Genomic DNA, 17,537 nt, shown 5'->3' with positions numbered 1-17,537 from the left:
TAGAAAAATAGAGGAGTCGGAGTCGAAGGTTTGGCGTACCGAGTCCACAGCCCTGCTGGGTATCCATTACTCCAAGAATGAACCCCAAAGCTTGTAGTTCTGAAACAAACAATTGAGAACATGATGCAAGCCTTTTTCATTAATGGTGTATCCAAACACTACTGCATGCTTTGCTTAGTAAGTGTTCTAGCATTGTATACGTTATATGTGTATGTTATGAACAGGATTCAAAAGTGCAGGCATTTTCATGTCTGCAACCATCCTTTAATTCTAGGCACTGAACTCATTCTTCAACAGAGTCAGTCACTGCTCTATAAAACCTTTAACATAAGGATGTTCTTTACAGCTGTGTTCACACCAAATAGTTTGTCTGTGTTAAATTATGGAGAGGTATATTACCCACACGATAAGCAAGCTATTGTAAGATCTTTTCAGTAACAACAACTTTTATACCTCAAGGAGAACAGATAAAAGGACATTCTGAAGTAAGAAGTTAAAAGTGTAAGATTATTTAGTTTGAGAATATCAATTAAGAAAAATTAGCAGAAGCAGCACAGTTCAATAAAGTGACCACTGGAGTTCCAGGGAGTTTGCAACCTTTGATTCAAATGGTCTGCATTCCTTCTACTTGTGTGGAGATTGAGCACTCCATGCCTCCACAGGTATATTCAATATCTTCCACGGTCAAAGCTAGGATAAAGGTTTGGAGCAAAACTAAGAAGAAAAAACAGAGCTTGCCTACCCTTGCTGTCTGAAAATGCTGATATTTTGGCAAAGGAAAAAGTAGTTGGTGTGTTCCACATATATCTAGTTACAGGACTGAGACTACCACTCCCATTACATCCCAGGAAAGTGAGACACAACCCAAGTAGACAATTCAGGCCTTCATCCAAGGAAACATATACCCCTTCTTACTATTCTTACTTTCTTATGTCTGCAGTTTAGGAGCCACTTGTACAACTCAATTTGATAGGCATGGGAACAGAAATGTCAGAGGAGCTGTCCGACTATTACTCTATTCCCTCTGATAGACTAGAATCAGGCCTCAGGGGCTTCCTCCTTGTAGTTAAGAGATGAAAATCAGATCTGGAAGACCATTTTATCTGAACATGGTATTCCTCTAATTCTGGACAATAAAATAGTTTCAAGCAGTTTCAATATCTAGAAATAAAGGGGATACCACATTCAAACAACTTTGATCTCCTAGGTCAGACATTCACTATGCATGGCAATGGAAGAAGAGGAAAGAAAGGGAGGAAACATGAGAGCTGAAGACCCACACCCAATTTCATAAAGCGCAAAAGCAAGTTGATATCTGAACAGCCCCCGAGCCACACATTTATTTAACAATCTCAAATTTGGGTTGGCAGTTATCTCACATGGAACGTCCTATAGCAAATTCCTCTGAAGAAAACTCTTGGCTATCTAAATCTTCAGTTCATGGAGCTCAACATTTCACATATTCACCCTATTTGCTGTAACAAAGTGTGCAAAACATTTCAATGGGCTGTCCTTATTTTGTTAGAAGCAAAGAAAACAAGGTCTCGTGTCCTATGTGTAAAACCATCTCTGAACTTACAGAGATGGTACCAGTTGGTTAAGTTAATCTCAGGACGAATCTGGTGCTTAATAAGTTTCTTGATAAAGATATCAGGAGCAATATATAGTTGTACTGCTTCAGCAGTTCCATCTTGGAAATTTATCCCTTTGGCTTGCATCATTTTGTTAAATCCTTCCTTGAAATGCAGATTTACAAGGAGATTATGCATGCTCAGGAAGCAAATTCATCACTGTTCTTCTAACAGATATGGTCCAATTGTGATAAAGAAGACAACCATATATTTTTATTCCATTCACTCATTAGCTTCAGTAAAAGGAATTCTGGTTTGTGCTCTATTCGGATAACAGACTGGAGAAGAGGATAACAGAATTATGAGAATCCACTTTAAGAGCAAGTTGTAGATTTCTCTTGGACTTGTTTCCATTTTAGATTGGAAACAAAATTGTTACGCATGTAACAATCTTAAAACTTAAAAAACATATGACAGGCCAAAGTAGTAATGTATCTTGTCAGAAAAAGCAGTTACACCAAGTTTTACTAGCTTTCAAGTAGTAAAACACTGCAGTTTCTGAATTTGGGATGAAAAACAAGGAACTTTTAAAAACACCAAGCAAAAATCCCATTTTGTTAAAAATCCCAAATACTAGACTTGTTAAATAAATTCTAAGATGTCCTCTTCCCCACAAAATAACTTCCAGCAACAGTGATTCAGGGAAGAGTGTGGAGTGTGAAAGAGGGGAGGGATGGATTTGTGCAGAGAGAAAAGGGAGAGATGTATGTGTGGCTGTGTATATGTGAAGTGTGTGAGTGTGGTGTGGCCACCTTGTATATTTTTCCTGGTACCTGGGGAATGCTTCCTGTTCTTAAGACAGCAACAGCATTGTTGTATGTGTGTAAATCAACACTGTGTAATCTCCACAATCAGGACCAGCAGGACATAGCTGGCTTCTCATGGGAAGCATGAGAGCAGCAATGAATGTACTCTAATTGTGTTATGCCATGCCTCTGAAGGCAGTCATTTTATGTCAGGCACCCACAATACTTTCTCAAAATTTGAAATATGCCCCCTGGTCCAAAAAGGTTGGCAAGCCCTGCTCTAAACTATGATAAACAAATCATGGACTCACAAACCCATTCCCCCTCCCCTTTTGTGTGCAACTGGTCTCATCACACCCGTTTTGCAGTAACTGTTTGCCATTATGTCCAAATTACCAAACCATGTTTAGTGTTTGCCTTCCAAAGCAAAATGAGAAAGCATGGTTTAAGGAGAGTTTGATTATACATTGGAGAACCAGCACTATCCCATAGATTGTGTCAATCTAACAGTTCACAGTAAGCATATAAATAGGGAACAGAGAAGGAAGCTATGCATAGGTGAGGAGATGTATGTGAGCCTGTGGTTTATTTCTGATTCTCCATGGCTTGGATGATCATCTGAACTGACCCACTATCAGGAAAAATGTATTTTAATTTCTCCAAACACATTTGTCCCCAACACTATCTTAGAAGTAACTCAATGCTAGCAGCTGATACCACAACGAATCTGTTTTAGCAGCAATAATTTTTTCTTATTAGTACTACCTCCTTGATCTCTCACAATTCCATAGATATTCCAGACATACCTCTACAGATTGTCTTCCTCAAAGAACTACTGTAATCTTGAACAGTGTTTTAAACTGTCTCAGTCTGGAAGACTATTAAACTGTGGATATTATACAAATTAGGGAAACTTAAATCTGACCATGGATGGAAAAAGAATCTAATTTCAGGAGATTTCAACTGAGAACAAGGGGTGAGTCCAGCTTCCTATTTTCTAGGATTAAACACCTAGAAGTCTATAAATTGAGTTTTAGATGCAACTGCTTTAATTTGTCTAAAATACATATTCAATTTAACAAATTTAAAATTTAACAGTTTGTGCAAACTAAAATGAAGTTTCTCTTAAATGTGCTTGCATTTATTGGCATTAGACACAATGAAATGGCTGTTTTCTAATGAACAGCTTCATTTAAATTTTTCCTCATAAGGAATTAACTTGACAAAGCCTTCTTAACAAATCTGGATTGAACCTATTTTTTAAAAGAGCCTTTTAAGTTTGACAGCATATTGGGAAAGCCAAAGAAGGATTATATTAATATACTTACTTTCAGTAAAATAGCAACACAATGATAAGTCGCTGAATTAAAATAGTATGGTCTTGTGCCTTACATGATAGGAGTACACAGCAATTATGTTGGATACCTTAATCTGGTTAACAAGTGATACACCATTATCCTCTTCAAGGAGTAGCTCTCTCACACAAAAATACAGTGTTAAGAACTGTTCTGTCAGTTTTATTCAGCACCAGCAGAATATGATCTGAAGGAATTAATTTATATTTCTAGCAAACTCATATTTTCAAACAGGAAAAATGCATTACTCAAAACAATTTGAGGATTTTTAAAGCAAAAAAGGTTCCACAGTACCAACTATAGAATCTCCTGTGCTTCCATACCTCATAATAGAAAATTAAGGTTCAAATTCAGTACCTATAAGTAGAAAACTGTGAACGTTACGATTGTACAGAAACAATTTTCCTTATACCTGAATTCTCAGATTCCATCTATCCTTTAACACATTTAGAATGAGCAATGAATAATCAGTAATCCATGCATATTCAACAAGAACTTTTGGAATGCAATAATTCACTACTGAGTGTGAACTAAATTCTGTCTTCGTTCATTTTGCAAGTGAAAATAGAAAATAGCATTCTAAATGCCACATTTTAAAAGGGGAACAATGGCTGGAATCCAACTAGTTTGCAAATGGAACACGTTGGGCTTGCGCATGGAGGGCTCCTGATTTCCTCCTCTAGCTGCAGCCCTCTGCACATCTCATGCCTTTCCAGAGGGTCCCTCAACAAGGAGAAAAAGCTCAGCAAGGACCATACCTGACTGCTGCAAGGAGACAGGAAAATTCTGTTGCATGAGTGAAACTTTTTTTTGTTTCTTTGCATCTAAGCCAGTGCACCCAGAGAATTCAATAATCTAATCTACCACATGCAGCATTACTTTATTTTCTTTAACATGACATTATTCAACCTTGGTATCAAGAGACTAAGTTCCTCCTAGATCTGATGAATGGTGGATTTAAGCAAGAAAAATGCTACATCATCCTACACAATCCTAATTGTATCTGACATTTTACTCAAAGCTCCTCCATGCCAACGTCAGCTGACTTTCAGAACAGTGCTGTTTAGTTCTGCTAGTGATAAAAAACTGAACAAACATGCATAGGGTTGCTCTGTAAATGATGTTTTAATATAGACGTTCTGGGGCTGTCCAGTAAAAAAGGGGGTGGGAACCTAAAAAAAAAGATTTTTACACATGTTGAAAAATCTCATTTTTAGACAATTTTAATTATACAGTCAGACACGAATTTATGAGGAAAATGGCATTTAAAAGTTTTCAGTCCAACCATTTAAAAAGTTTGTCTAACGCATAACAATGTTATAGGATTATACAAACACCTTAAAGACTACAAACAAAATACTCATTCTAAGCTACTGCCTAATTTCCAGTGGTTTAGAACACAGACATCATGGGAATCCACACTGTAAGAATGCTTTATTTCACTCAGAGATATATATAGCTAATATGTGTAAATTACATCTTTGGCATTTTAGCCTTCTAACAGTTTCCTTACTCTTGCTGAAGGATGTACCTTGAATAAATTATCTTGGATACTAATACTAAATATAACCCCCCAAATAAACTCAATACCTACATGTTAACATACTGCTCCAATACAAAATTAAGTTTTATAAGGGACTGTTCAAAAATGATGACAATGTTAACCTAGTGAACATCTAAGTAAGACATCAGTCTGACAGACATCAGGACTTAAGTATCTTCAATACAGTAAAACCTTGTTCAAATACACAACCCTGTATTTTCTTCAAATGTTGACTTCCCATAGTAATGTGTATACACTTTGTCACTGCTTATACACAGAGATGACATGTCCGCCTAATTGGAACACAAAACCATAAGCCACTCAGCTGAAAAACAATTCTGTATGTATACTCTTATTGTTGCTTACACCACATTTAAATTTCAAAGCTCTTTAAAAAAATCATCCATAAATGCATTTTGGTACAACACAAACATGCATTTGACATAGCAGGGTTGTTTCAAGATTCAAGTGCACACAAGCTAAGCCTGAACAACAGCAAAATTGTACTCACCATCTCCAACAGCCATTACACAGTTCAAATCAGCTAGGACCTTTTAACAAGGAATCAACTTCAATCTGAGTGATTGTAAAAGCCTGCGCCACTCTCAATCCAGTGCAGCATGAAGACCAACAGAGCACTATATGACCCAGTCAGATCTGCAGCTCTATACTGCAATAAGCAACAGCTGCTACACTACTTCAAAATAAAAGTCCTGCTTCTTAGATGAAACTCCTTTCATCCATTATAACCAGCCTCTTTCCTATTTAAACCAAGTAACCCACTCACCGCTATACAGCAAGATTTTTCCTTCTCTAGCTCTCCACCTTTTTCTTTAAAGATACTGTTCACAAGCAAAGAACATTATTTCAGAGACTTTTAATGCAGTCATCAAAACACAAGCCACGCATTCAGTAATCATTTTTTGTTTCCATTCCCTAAGGATTCATGTGCAATCAGGAGTGGTCACATGACCAAATGATTGCCTGATTTACATATCTACAAACAGAAGATGTGTCATTCTTGTTTGGCCTTTTTTTTTGCTGCCTTCTCAATCTCCCATTGTACGCAGCCATCACTGGTTGCTGTAAACAAATCACGTCAAAAGCAGACCATCAAAGGCTTTTCTGTTCAAAGAAACATGTGCCATTTAAAGAAAAATGCTTCTGGTAAGGACAGTAACGAAACTGAATCAGCCACATATCCAGGCAAATCTGCAGTATTCCTCTTAAGAATAGTTTCATTGCTCAGACACACACAAGAGTCAAGACAAGCACTTTCCAGAGTTTTTAAAATGTACATAGCAATACTGTAACATACAGAACAAAGTACAATGTAACCCCACCCCACCTAAATTAGTAAAGTGTTTTTTTCCAATAAGATCCTTTCAATAGCAAATCACTTAGAAAATGACCTACTTTTACAGCTTTCCCTTCATAACCAATGAAATGGATCCACAAAATTTTACTGAAATGATTTTTTTTAAAAAGATCCTTACACACGTACTATTAATTAATGCAGAGAATTAATATTTTCTGTTCTCTCCCCTTAAAATGGAAATAGTTAAGATCTTTTTACTTATAAGAAGTAAAGACATATTGCTGGAATGTAATTAGTGTAGCATAGTGGTTAGAATGTTTGACTAGGACTAGGGAGACCTAAATTTAAATCTCTGCTTATCCACAAAACTAAGTGGGTGATTTGGGGGTAGTCACTCTTGCTCTCTCAGCTTAGTCCCTTGTTTTGTGGGGATAAAACCGGGACAAATACCATTCTGATAATTCAAAAAAGGATGGAATAACATGTATATATCATGACCACCAGCACTGGGAACATAAAGAGATGAATAAGCCACCTTGCTCAATCCTCCCCCCTCCCTGGCTGCCTCATTCTCATTAGAAATATCAGTGATTCTCTCTACCACGCTCCTCACAATGGCTTTAGTGTCCTCTATATCACCTTTTCTCTCCTCAGCTAATGGGAAAAGGTACACTAGAAATTGGACTGGAAGGGCAAAAGAGATGCTTTTGTCTCCCCAAAGACAGGGCACAAGAGAGAAAGCATGCACAATATTGTATTTTGAGACAATTAAGACCACAGTTCCTCTTTTACTCACTCATTCCCCTTTCATCCCTCTCACACACAGTGCAGTAGTTAATGTGGCCCCCATCCTTCCAGCCTAGCTCTCGGGTTCCCATAGTTACTGCAGTTATTTCTACCATTCATTAGTCAACGTCTGATATATTTTATTTATTATTTGATTTATATCCCGCCCTTCCTCCCAGCAGGAGCTCAGGGTAGCAAACAGAAGTGCTAAAAACACATCAAAACATCATAAAAACAGACCAAAAACAGACCCTAAAATACACCAAAACAACTTTAAAAACATTTTTAAAAAAAGCTTTTAAAACATCTTTTAAAAAGGGTTAAAAACATTGTTTTTAAAAAGACATATTAAAAAGCAATTCCAACAGACGCAGACTGAGATAGGTCTCAACTTAAAAGGCTTGTTGAAAGAGGAAAGTCTTCAAAAGGCACTGAAAAGATAACAGAGATGACCCCTGCCTAATATTTAAGGGGAGCGAATTCCACAGGGTAGGTGCTGCCACACTAAAGGTCTGTTTCCTATGTTGTGCGGAACAGACCTCCTGATAAGATGGTATCTGCAGGAGCCCCTCACCTGCACAGCACAATGATCGACTGGGTATATAAGGGGTAAGACGGTCTTTCAGGTATCCTGGTCCCAAGCTGTATAGGGCTTGAACTTGGCCTGGCCCTGATATCATAGTGCTGACAAATCTGAATTTTCAGATTTTGTTTTTTCCAGGGACATATCTGCTTCAAAATCTATTTTTCAGCATACCTCTGGGCCTGGAATTCCTTATCAAGCCTAGAATAAATTCCCTTCACCCACAGACATTATTTGCCTACTCATCATAGAATTACTAGAATGTGACAAGTAGGTATATTATGACCATCGGACAGAATGTACATGGACCATATGCTTTATGCAACTATACATAGAATACATCCATTAACACCAGAGCAGTAAGTTATATTAAATGCGTGAGAGAAATCAGAAGAGCTATAAAAAATTTTTTTAAAAGAGAACACGTGTTATTTAGTTACTTTATATATAGTAAATAAATCAATACAATTTAAAACATAGAAAAATACAAATATAGTTTAGTGGAAAATGTTGGTTGACTGTCCCTTTCAAAAAGTCTAGTGTGTATTTTTGACTTGCAGTGCTTAAAGCAGTCAGCTGCAGTTAGTATCTTCCTGGATAATAAGGTTCAACATGCCAGCCCATACATTTACAGCTAAAAGGAGTGTAATATTTAGAAACAATGACATTATGCATCCTAAACAATGGCCTTGGTTCCCCGATTTCTATTTGGAAGCTAACATTCATATATATTATTCATATTGCAATGACTAATGAAGTGACATAATTTACAAGATGCTGGTCCCCCTGATATTTCCATAGTAACTATCTCAAAAGGGGGAAAGATGTAGAGCAAACAGAGCTGTATGTGATCCAAACAAGTGACCAATATCTGTGGTTCAAACACACGGGCATAATACCATTCGTTTGGAGTGATGCAATACTTAACTCCACTTTTAAACATTATGTTCTAAGTCTCTGGCAATGAAAGGTTCACACGCCCTCTTCCTCCTCTATTTATAAAATGGGTGTTATGACAGCAGACAAGCTGTATGCTTTTGGATAACTGCAAAACCCATTTAGAATGTTTTTTGACCATTATGAAAAGGTAGGAACGCTGAAGGCTTTAACAATTTTGAATTGTAATTCCCTTCTCCTATATTTAAAATAACACACTGGAACCTTTTTAAATCCTGTAGAAGGAACAGCGTTTACAGAGCTCAGCCGCCAAGAACAGGAATTCAACAAGCTCTCATGCTAACTGCAATGTCTGTTTCCATGGAAATGGTTGCTCATTTGCTAATAAACAGGAGAAGCTTAGCACACTTCGTTTGCAGTACCACATCAATTATCATGAGGTTAAAAATGAGTGAGACAGCTGATAGCAGTCTTAAGACTTTGGTGTACCTGACAACCTCATCAGAAATATTATGCAGCAAAAATGCAATGCAACATACAGATCTTGAGATTGAATATACTTTTATGGGTTAAATACCTGCACAGACTTGCAACAGAAATGCCACTTTGCTTTTGGAAATGGAAATGGACCGCCTTCAAGTCGATTAAAAGGCACTCCTAGCCACTGAGGTCACCTGGGCCTCTAGTGACAAAGATGGATCCAGGAGCACTCCCAGACTACGGACCTGTTCTTTCAGTGGGAGTACGACCCCGTCCAAAGCAGGCAACTGACCAATTATCCGAACTTGGGAACCACCAACCCACAGCGCTTCTGTCTTGCTATGATTCAGACTCAGTTTATTGGCCCTCATCCAGCCCACCACCGAGTCCAGGCAGCGGTCCAGGGCTTGCACGGCCTCTCCCAATTCAGATGTTACAGAGAAACAGAGCTGGGTATCATCAGCATACTGCTGACACATCACCCCAAATCTCCTGATGACCACTCCCAAGGGCTTCATATACATGTTAAACAGCATGGGGGACAAGATGGTAACAGCACAACTGCCAGCAGGCTGAAAGACAGTCACCCAATGCTCTTCTCTGAAAACAACCTTGGGAGATAGGATCGGAACCACTGTAAAACAATGCCTCCAATACCCATCTCACCAAATCGGCCCAGATGAATACCATGGTCAATGGTATCAAAAGCCGCTGAGAGCTCATGTAAGAATAATAGGGTCACACTCCCCCTGTCCTTCTCCCAATAAAGGTCATCCATCCGGGCAACCACGGCCAATTCAGTCCCATAAGCAGGCCTGAACCCAGATTGGAATGGGTCAAGAAAATCTGTTTCATCCAAGAGTACTTGCAATTGCTGTGCCACAACCCTCTCAATCCCCTTCCTTAAAAAGGGGCATTTGCGACTGGTCGGCAGTTGTCACAAACCAATGGGTCCAGGGTGGGTTTTTGCAGCAGTCAGATCACCGCCTCTTTCAGGATGGCTGGAACCACTCCCTCCCACAATGATGCATTGACCACACCCTGGATCCACTCGGACAAACCTCCTCCGCAAGCTTTAATAAGCCAAGAAGGGCAAAGGTCGAGAGGAAATGTTGCTGGCCGCATCATCGCAAGCACCTTGTCTACATCATCAGGCCACATCAACTGAAACCATTCCCAAGGAGTTGCAGCAGACGTTGCACTGGACACCTCACTGGGGACTTCAGTAGATGTGGATGGGGCGTCAAGACTGCTACGGAGGCAAGCAACTTTACTCTCAAAGTGCCTTGCAAACAATTCATGGCCTCTGAAGGGTCTAAAATCCATTTCCTGGAATTGATGTCAACAGACCCCTGACAATACGGAAAAGCTCCACTGGACGGCTACTTGAGGATGTGACGGAGGCAGAGAAGTGGGCTTTTTCTGCTGCCCTCACCGCCACACAGTAGGCATGGTTACGATGTTTTACTCATGCCCGATCAGCCTCACAGCACATCCTTTGCCACTTGCACTCTAGCAGTTGTTCAGCCTGTTCCAGTGCCCTTAGCTTACTGGTGTACCAAGGTGCAAACCGGGCTCAATACTGGAGAGGGCACTTGGGGACAACCGTGTCAAGAGCCTGATACGCCTCGCTATTTCACAGCGTGACAAGTTCTTCAACAGAGTCACCTGCTCTATCTACTAGGAACTCCCCCAGGCATTCAAGAATCCAATGGATTCCATTAGTCTCCAGGGGTGGACCATCTTAATCTGTCCATCACCCCTACAGGGAAGGATCGGAGCCATAAATCTAAACTTCACCAGGAAGTGGTCTGACCATGACAATGGGGTGACATCCTCCCCCCCATCTCCAGACCACCCCTTCCTCCATCTGGAGCAAAAATCAAGTCAAGGGTGTGCTATGCCCTATGTGTCGGGCCGGTGACAACTTGAGACAGCCCCATGGTCATGGAGGCCATAAAGTCCCGAGCCAGAACACTAGAGGCAGCCTCTGCATGGACATTGAAATCACCCAGCACTATTGTTCTGGCTCCTGCAATACCACAGCCAAGACAGCCTCCGCCAGCTTGGTAAGAGAAGCTGCCGGGCAGCAGGGTGGATGGTACACCAGCAGCAACCCTAGTTTCCTGTCTCCTCAGCCCGACATCAGGTGCAGGCCCTCACAGCCAGCTCCAAGGCAGAGTCATTTCCTGGTGACAGAGATGGAGTTCTGTAGACTACAGCAACTCCTCCCCCCCCTCCCCGCAGCCTGTGCTGGTAATGGGGAATTTTATATATCCACACATATAATCATAAATATTAGAAGGGATATGTTTTAAAATCACAAGGATTAAGCATAGGCCTGCAAGTCTGTTGAGACCCTAAGATCCAGTCTCACAGAGAACCCTAAAAATCCATAGGCCTCAGAATCAGACCTGTAAGGGCCTATGGAAGCAGGCAAAGTAAACTTAGTTTGAACTGCAGTTCTTGCCAGAACTCGGCCGGTGCGTGACTGACATATATTAATTAGTGTATTGTTTAAACCCAATCAGCATTTAACCGGTGTAAGCTGTGATTGATATATTATATTGTTTTGATCTTGGGAAATGGTTTCTTGTGTAGAGCAAAGATGCCGACTAGGGGAAAAATTCTGTAACAAGAATCACAGTTTTAAGGAAAGAGATGTTGAGATTTAACAATGATTTCTAAAATAACCAAGTATGTTAAATTGTAATACTTTATAAGTGTGTTTTCACTGAGAAAAAAGTACTCTGAGGTGGCCTGCCTCTTCTATTTCTCTGAGGCTGAGAGACTCTAGATAGCCAGAATCACCCAGTCCTTTACCCTAGACTGTGTGGTCTTCAGAGCTCAGTATTTTAAACATAATCCTCTCTCATACGTTATGTATTTTATAAGCTAGGAGTGGGATTTCTAAGAGCATGTAAGACCCCTATAGCAATTAAAACTGTGATGCTCATAATATTTCAGCTACCCTGAACTGAGGTAAAACCCAAGCAGGTGTACCTGAGTCAGCCTGACCTATCAGAAACAATGAAACAATGGGTGTACCGGGTTTGCTTGAAGGCACATTCACAAAAATTATTTTAAAAAAAAATTTTTTTAAATGTGCATATTTGTTTTTAATTGTTGTAAACCGTCCAGAGAGCTTCGGCTATGGGGAGGTATACAAATGTAATTAATTAATTAATAATAGTAGCTGGTTTCAACTGGCCTGAAAGAGTATTAGTCAAGGGGGCAGCAGAACAATGGTGATATTAGTAAGATGGACAGAATATTGGAATCAGCATTGGAATTACCTAATGCTTTCTGATTGGTTTGGAAAGATTGCAGAGAGGAGGAACTGTGATGTTATGTGGGAAGGAACTTGTGGGATTGGTGAACTAGTGTCACATGCTACATCTGTACTGCTTAAAAAAGCTTGCACACAGTGCCTCAGCACAGTCTCTCCTGGATGTTCCTGGGAGGCTGACCCTGCATATAATTGTAAAGTATAAAGGCCTACCTGTGATAGCTGGCTATCAAAGTCCACTCCGACAAACTCCATAAAGAGACACTCCAGTCTTGCATACGGAAAACTGGTTTTTATGAAAAGCTCAGAACATACACTTAAATAAGGAATGCTAGACAAGGCACTTGGCTGATTGAATACTTCTCACCTGTGCTTAGCAAACAATTCAAGTATCTTAAAAAGACATTACACCACATCTCCGTTTCATAACAAAACACATAAAAAAACAATAAAATGATATTTAACATATCAAAACACAAAAATAAAACAATCATGAAGATTATTATAATGGAGCCAGAGGTCACCAGTACTTAGCCCACAGCTGAGGATGGTCTTTACCACCATCCTTTCTCAAGGGACATAGTCCCTAAATCTTGCTGGTAAAATGACAGGTCTGCCTCGATATGTTACACGTACAGGAAGCCTTTCTTTAACATGGGAAGCACTTGTCTCCTGAGATACGATGTTGTCCTCATTAGCGTCTTTGGCGTCACTTACAAAAGGAGTGGCATTGTCAAAAGGATTGTTCAGTTGAGTATTATGTTCCATGGCAAGAAATTCATCCTGCCCTGAACACATATCATCACATTTTTCAGATGTCTGCTGTTGAAGCTTTAAATGGCGTCTATTGTGCCGATACTTACGACCATCTGGTGTCATCACTTGATACGAACGAGGCTGCTCACATTTCTCTGTAACAGTAGCAGGGAGCCAACCTTCATTAGACTCTATCAATACTGAATCCCCTGCTTCTAGGGCCTTAAGATGCTTTGCTGTACGGTCATAAAAGTGTTTTTGTCTATCCTGTATTTTCTGAAGACCTCTGCGTACACCAATGGGTATCTTGGGATATAATAGATTAGTTGTCACTGGAAGTTTACTCCTAAGCATCCTGCCCATGAACATTTGAGCAGGTGAATATAACATTCCAGTGACTGGTGTATTGCGATATTCTAACAATGCCAAATGTGGGTCCACCTGAGCATCCTCTGCCTTTTTAATAAGCTGTTCAATAGAATGGATTGCTCTTTCAACCATTCCATTGGACTGCGGATACACTGGGCTGCTAAAACATTGTTCAAACCCCCAATCATAAGCAAACTGTTGAATCTCTTTACTAGCAAATGGCATATTATCACTCACAACTATCCTTGGAATTCCATGACGAGCAAACACAGTTTTAAGCTTAACAATCACAGTTCTTGCTGTCTTGTCAGGCAAGCTCAATACTTCTGGATACTTTGAAAAATAATCAATCACAAGAAGAAAAGGAGAAGAACCATATTCAAAAATGTCCACACCCAACTTCTGCCATGGTAATTCAGGAATCTCATGTGGTTTAAGTGGCTCCTTTTGATTACGTGGAGCATACCGAACACAAACAGAACAATTTCCAACCATCTTCTCAATATCATACTGGGCCAGTACATCAATCCTCTTGCCCTAGCTTTAGTTCTCTGAATACCTTGATGAGAATCATGAAGTTGCGAGAGGACACCTTGTCTTTGAGACACAGGAATGACTACCCTGTCCCCCAAATAAATAATATAATCTTGACAGTGTAAAGAGTCTTTTATAGGTCAAAAAGGCTTTGTAACAGGAGAAACATCTCTCAGATACTGTGGCCATCCATTCTTTATGAGGGCTGCCACTACTTGAAGTTGACGGTCTTGTTTTGTGGCTTCCTGTATAGTAGCCGCTCCCCTTGAATGCATGGTCAGCATACCAAATCCATGTATCACTCTCTCACCGGCCATGGAATCCTCATCACTTACAGGAAGTTCCACAGTAGCTCGAGACAATGTATCAGCAAGATGCATAAGCTTACCTGGGGTGTACACTACATTAAGTTGATACCTCTGAAGCTGTAAAAGCATACGCTGCAAACGAGCAGGAGCACTACCAATTGACTTTTTAAAAATTGCTTCTAAGGGTTTATGATCAGTCTGAACTAAAACAACTTTACCAAACACATACTGATGGAATTTTCTCATTGCATACAAAACTGCAAGCAATTCTTTCTCTATCTGAGCATAATTTTGCTCTGATGAGCTAAGTGATCTCGAAGTGTAAGACACTGGTCTATTCTCCTGAAACAAATATGCTCCAAGACCATCTTTTGACGCATCAGCTTGTACAGTAACTGGTTTGGTAATATCAAAGTATTGGAGTACAGGTGCCTGACACAGTTGCTGTTTAATCAGTTCAAAAGCTTTCTGATGTTCTGGCATCCATTGAAACAATATATCCTTTCTTAACAAGTTTCGCAAGGGTGCTGTCAATTTTGCCTCCCATGGAATATATTTTGACAGATATTGCACAGATCCCAAAAATCTGAGCACACCTTGTCTATCTCGCGGATGTATCATATCTCGGATAGCCTTGACTTTGCCATCATCTGGTCGAACTTCCTGAGCAGTCACTATTTGACCCATATATTTCACTGAGTTGACCTTAAATTGAATCTTATTAAACTTGATATTCTTAGCACGCGCTGTCTCCATAACTTGATTAAGAATCTGATCATGCTGTTCCGATGTCTCTGCTGCAGTGATCATATCATCAGCTATTATGTACACACCTCTTATATGGCCAAAGGTTTCCTGATTTTTCTGTTGGAACACCTCACTAGAAGATTTAAGTCCAAATGGCAAACAATGGAAACAATACCTTCCCCATGGTGTATTAAATGTACATAAGCGTGATGAAGGTTCATCCAGTTTCACTTGCCAATATCCATCTTTCTCACCTAAGATGGTAAAAAATTTCATACCAGCTAAATGGCTCAAGACATCTTCTGTGGTAGGAATGGTATAATGCTTTATTCAAATCATGAGGGTCAAGATTTATGCACAACTTCCCATTCTTCTTTTCTGTAATAACCAGACTGCTCAGCCAATCTGTAGGACCCATAACTCTAGATATTACTCCTGCACTCTCCATCTGTCCCAAAGCCTCCTTTAACCTGCCCAGCAAAAGGTACTCTGACATCCATGAATAACAGAAGCCACTGCTGGATCAATATGGATATAGTGAGCACCCTCAAATTCGCCAAGACCTTCAAAAACATCAGAATATATGGCAAGTAACCGCTCTTGTGTTAAAGGTTCAACTGTGTGCACACTATCAACCCAACGAACCAAATCCAGAGTCTCACAGGCAGCCCTGCCCAATAATGGAAGAAGAGCTATCTATTACATAAAACAGTAATCTAGCTGCTCCTCTTGGGGTATGACAATCAAGGACAATAGTTCCCAAAGGCTTTATATGCGCTCCACCATAAGCCACAAGCCTTACGTCACTTTTAGTTAGCACTTTCTTGCCTGGGAACTCATGAAATATGTGCAGTGGCAAAACATTCGCCTCAGCTCCTGTATCCAGTTTGAATTTTACTGAAAGTCCTTGCAGAATTATGTCAACATACCATCCATCCACTTGGCTTGCAGCTACGCCAGTAGTCTCATGAGCTAATTCTCCTATAAACAAACTGTTTAAATCAAGCTCATGGATTTGATATTCCTGTTCTTTGTTGAAACTTGATGGTTTTACTTTACATACTCTGGCATAATGATTTTTTATGCCACATTTATGACAAATCTTTCCAAATGCTGGACAATTTCAAGGCTTATGCACTGTAACACAACAAGAGCACTTATTATTTCTAGTTTGTTCATATCTGCATTTAGATTGTGCCCTCTCAGGTCCAAGGGCCTGTACTGGAATCTCCTCACAGTCCTTATCAGTTACATGTATTGCATGCAACTCCTTGCCATATATTGAGGAAGTTGACATAGTCTGTAGTTGAGCTCTCATCATTTCTTCTAGATGACATATTTCAGTTGCTTTCTCCAGAGTAAGATTAGGGTCCCTCAACAATCTTTCCTTTAATTTCTCCTCCTTCACACTAAACACGATCTTATCCCTTACCATATTCATTAAATGCCGAACCAAATTCACAGTTACTGGCTTTAAGTTTAAGTTCAGTAACAAACTGTTCAATGGTTTCTCCATGTGTCTGTGAATGATTCCAGAAAGAATATCGTTCAAATACCACATTCTTACAAGGAGTACAATATATCCTAAATTGTTCAAGAACTTCTGCTACATCTTTTGGTCCCTCTTCAGAGAAAGTAAAAGTATTATAAACTGCCAGCGCTTCTTCTCCCACACAGTACAACAATATAGCTACTTGCCGTTTCTTAGAAACATTCTCAACTCCAGCATCAGTAAGATATAGCTGAAAAGCTTGCTCCCAGCGTTTCCAGTTCTCAGCCAAATTGCCTTGCAAAACAAGTGGAGGTTGAAATGAGTCCATGTTTACAGCTACTTAAGCTGATAATTTGTGTGCAAAAATACACCAACAGTCCCTCACTCAAAAAAAAGAGAGAGGAAAGGGGGGGGAATCCAAATCAGCTTCTGACACCATGTGATAGCTGGCTATCAAAGTCCACTCCGACAAACTCCATAAAGAGACACTCCAGTCTTGCATATGGGAAACAGGTTTTATGAAAAGCTCAGAACATACACTTAAATAAGGAATGCTAGACAAGGCACTTAGCTGATTGAATACTTCTCACCTGTGGTTAGCAAGCAATTCAAGTATCTTAAAAAGACATTACACTACACTACCTTTTTGCTTCATGCCTGTGTCTTCAAATTTCTTCAAGGACCCCCAGCAAAAGATCCCATA

The 17,537-nt window shown here is 39.8% G+C and overlaps 1 protein-coding gene across 10 annotated transcripts in view; it reads right to left on the bottom strand.

Annotated features, from left to right (window-relative positions):
- The window catches only part of CLASP2 (cytoplasmic linker associated protein 2), a 232,004-nt gene that overhangs the window by 168,832 nt on the left and 45,635 nt on the right, over positions 1-17,537 (bottom strand). Inside the window, exon 1 of one of the 10 annotated variants that reach the window (XM_061587094.1) lies at positions 5,787-5,892. The exons of the other annotated variants lie outside the window; for them this stretch is intronic. Within the exon in view, the coding sequence (XP_061443078.1) occupies positions 5,787-5,802 (16 nt within the window). The 5' untranslated portion in view covers positions 5,803-5,892. Of the gene's footprint in view, positions 1-5,786; positions 5,893-17,537 lie in introns of those variants that run through there. 10 annotated transcript variants of the gene reach the window in all.

This window comes from Rhineura floridana, chromosome 10 (genome assembly GCF_030035675.1).
Source record: "Rhineura floridana isolate rRhiFlo1 chromosome 10, rRhiFlo1.hap2, whole genome shotgun sequence".
Lineage (NCBI taxonomy): Eukaryota > Metazoa > Chordata > Lepidosauria > Squamata > Rhineuridae > Rhineura > Rhineura floridana.
This window is presented reverse-complemented; position numbering and strand designations above follow the sequence as displayed.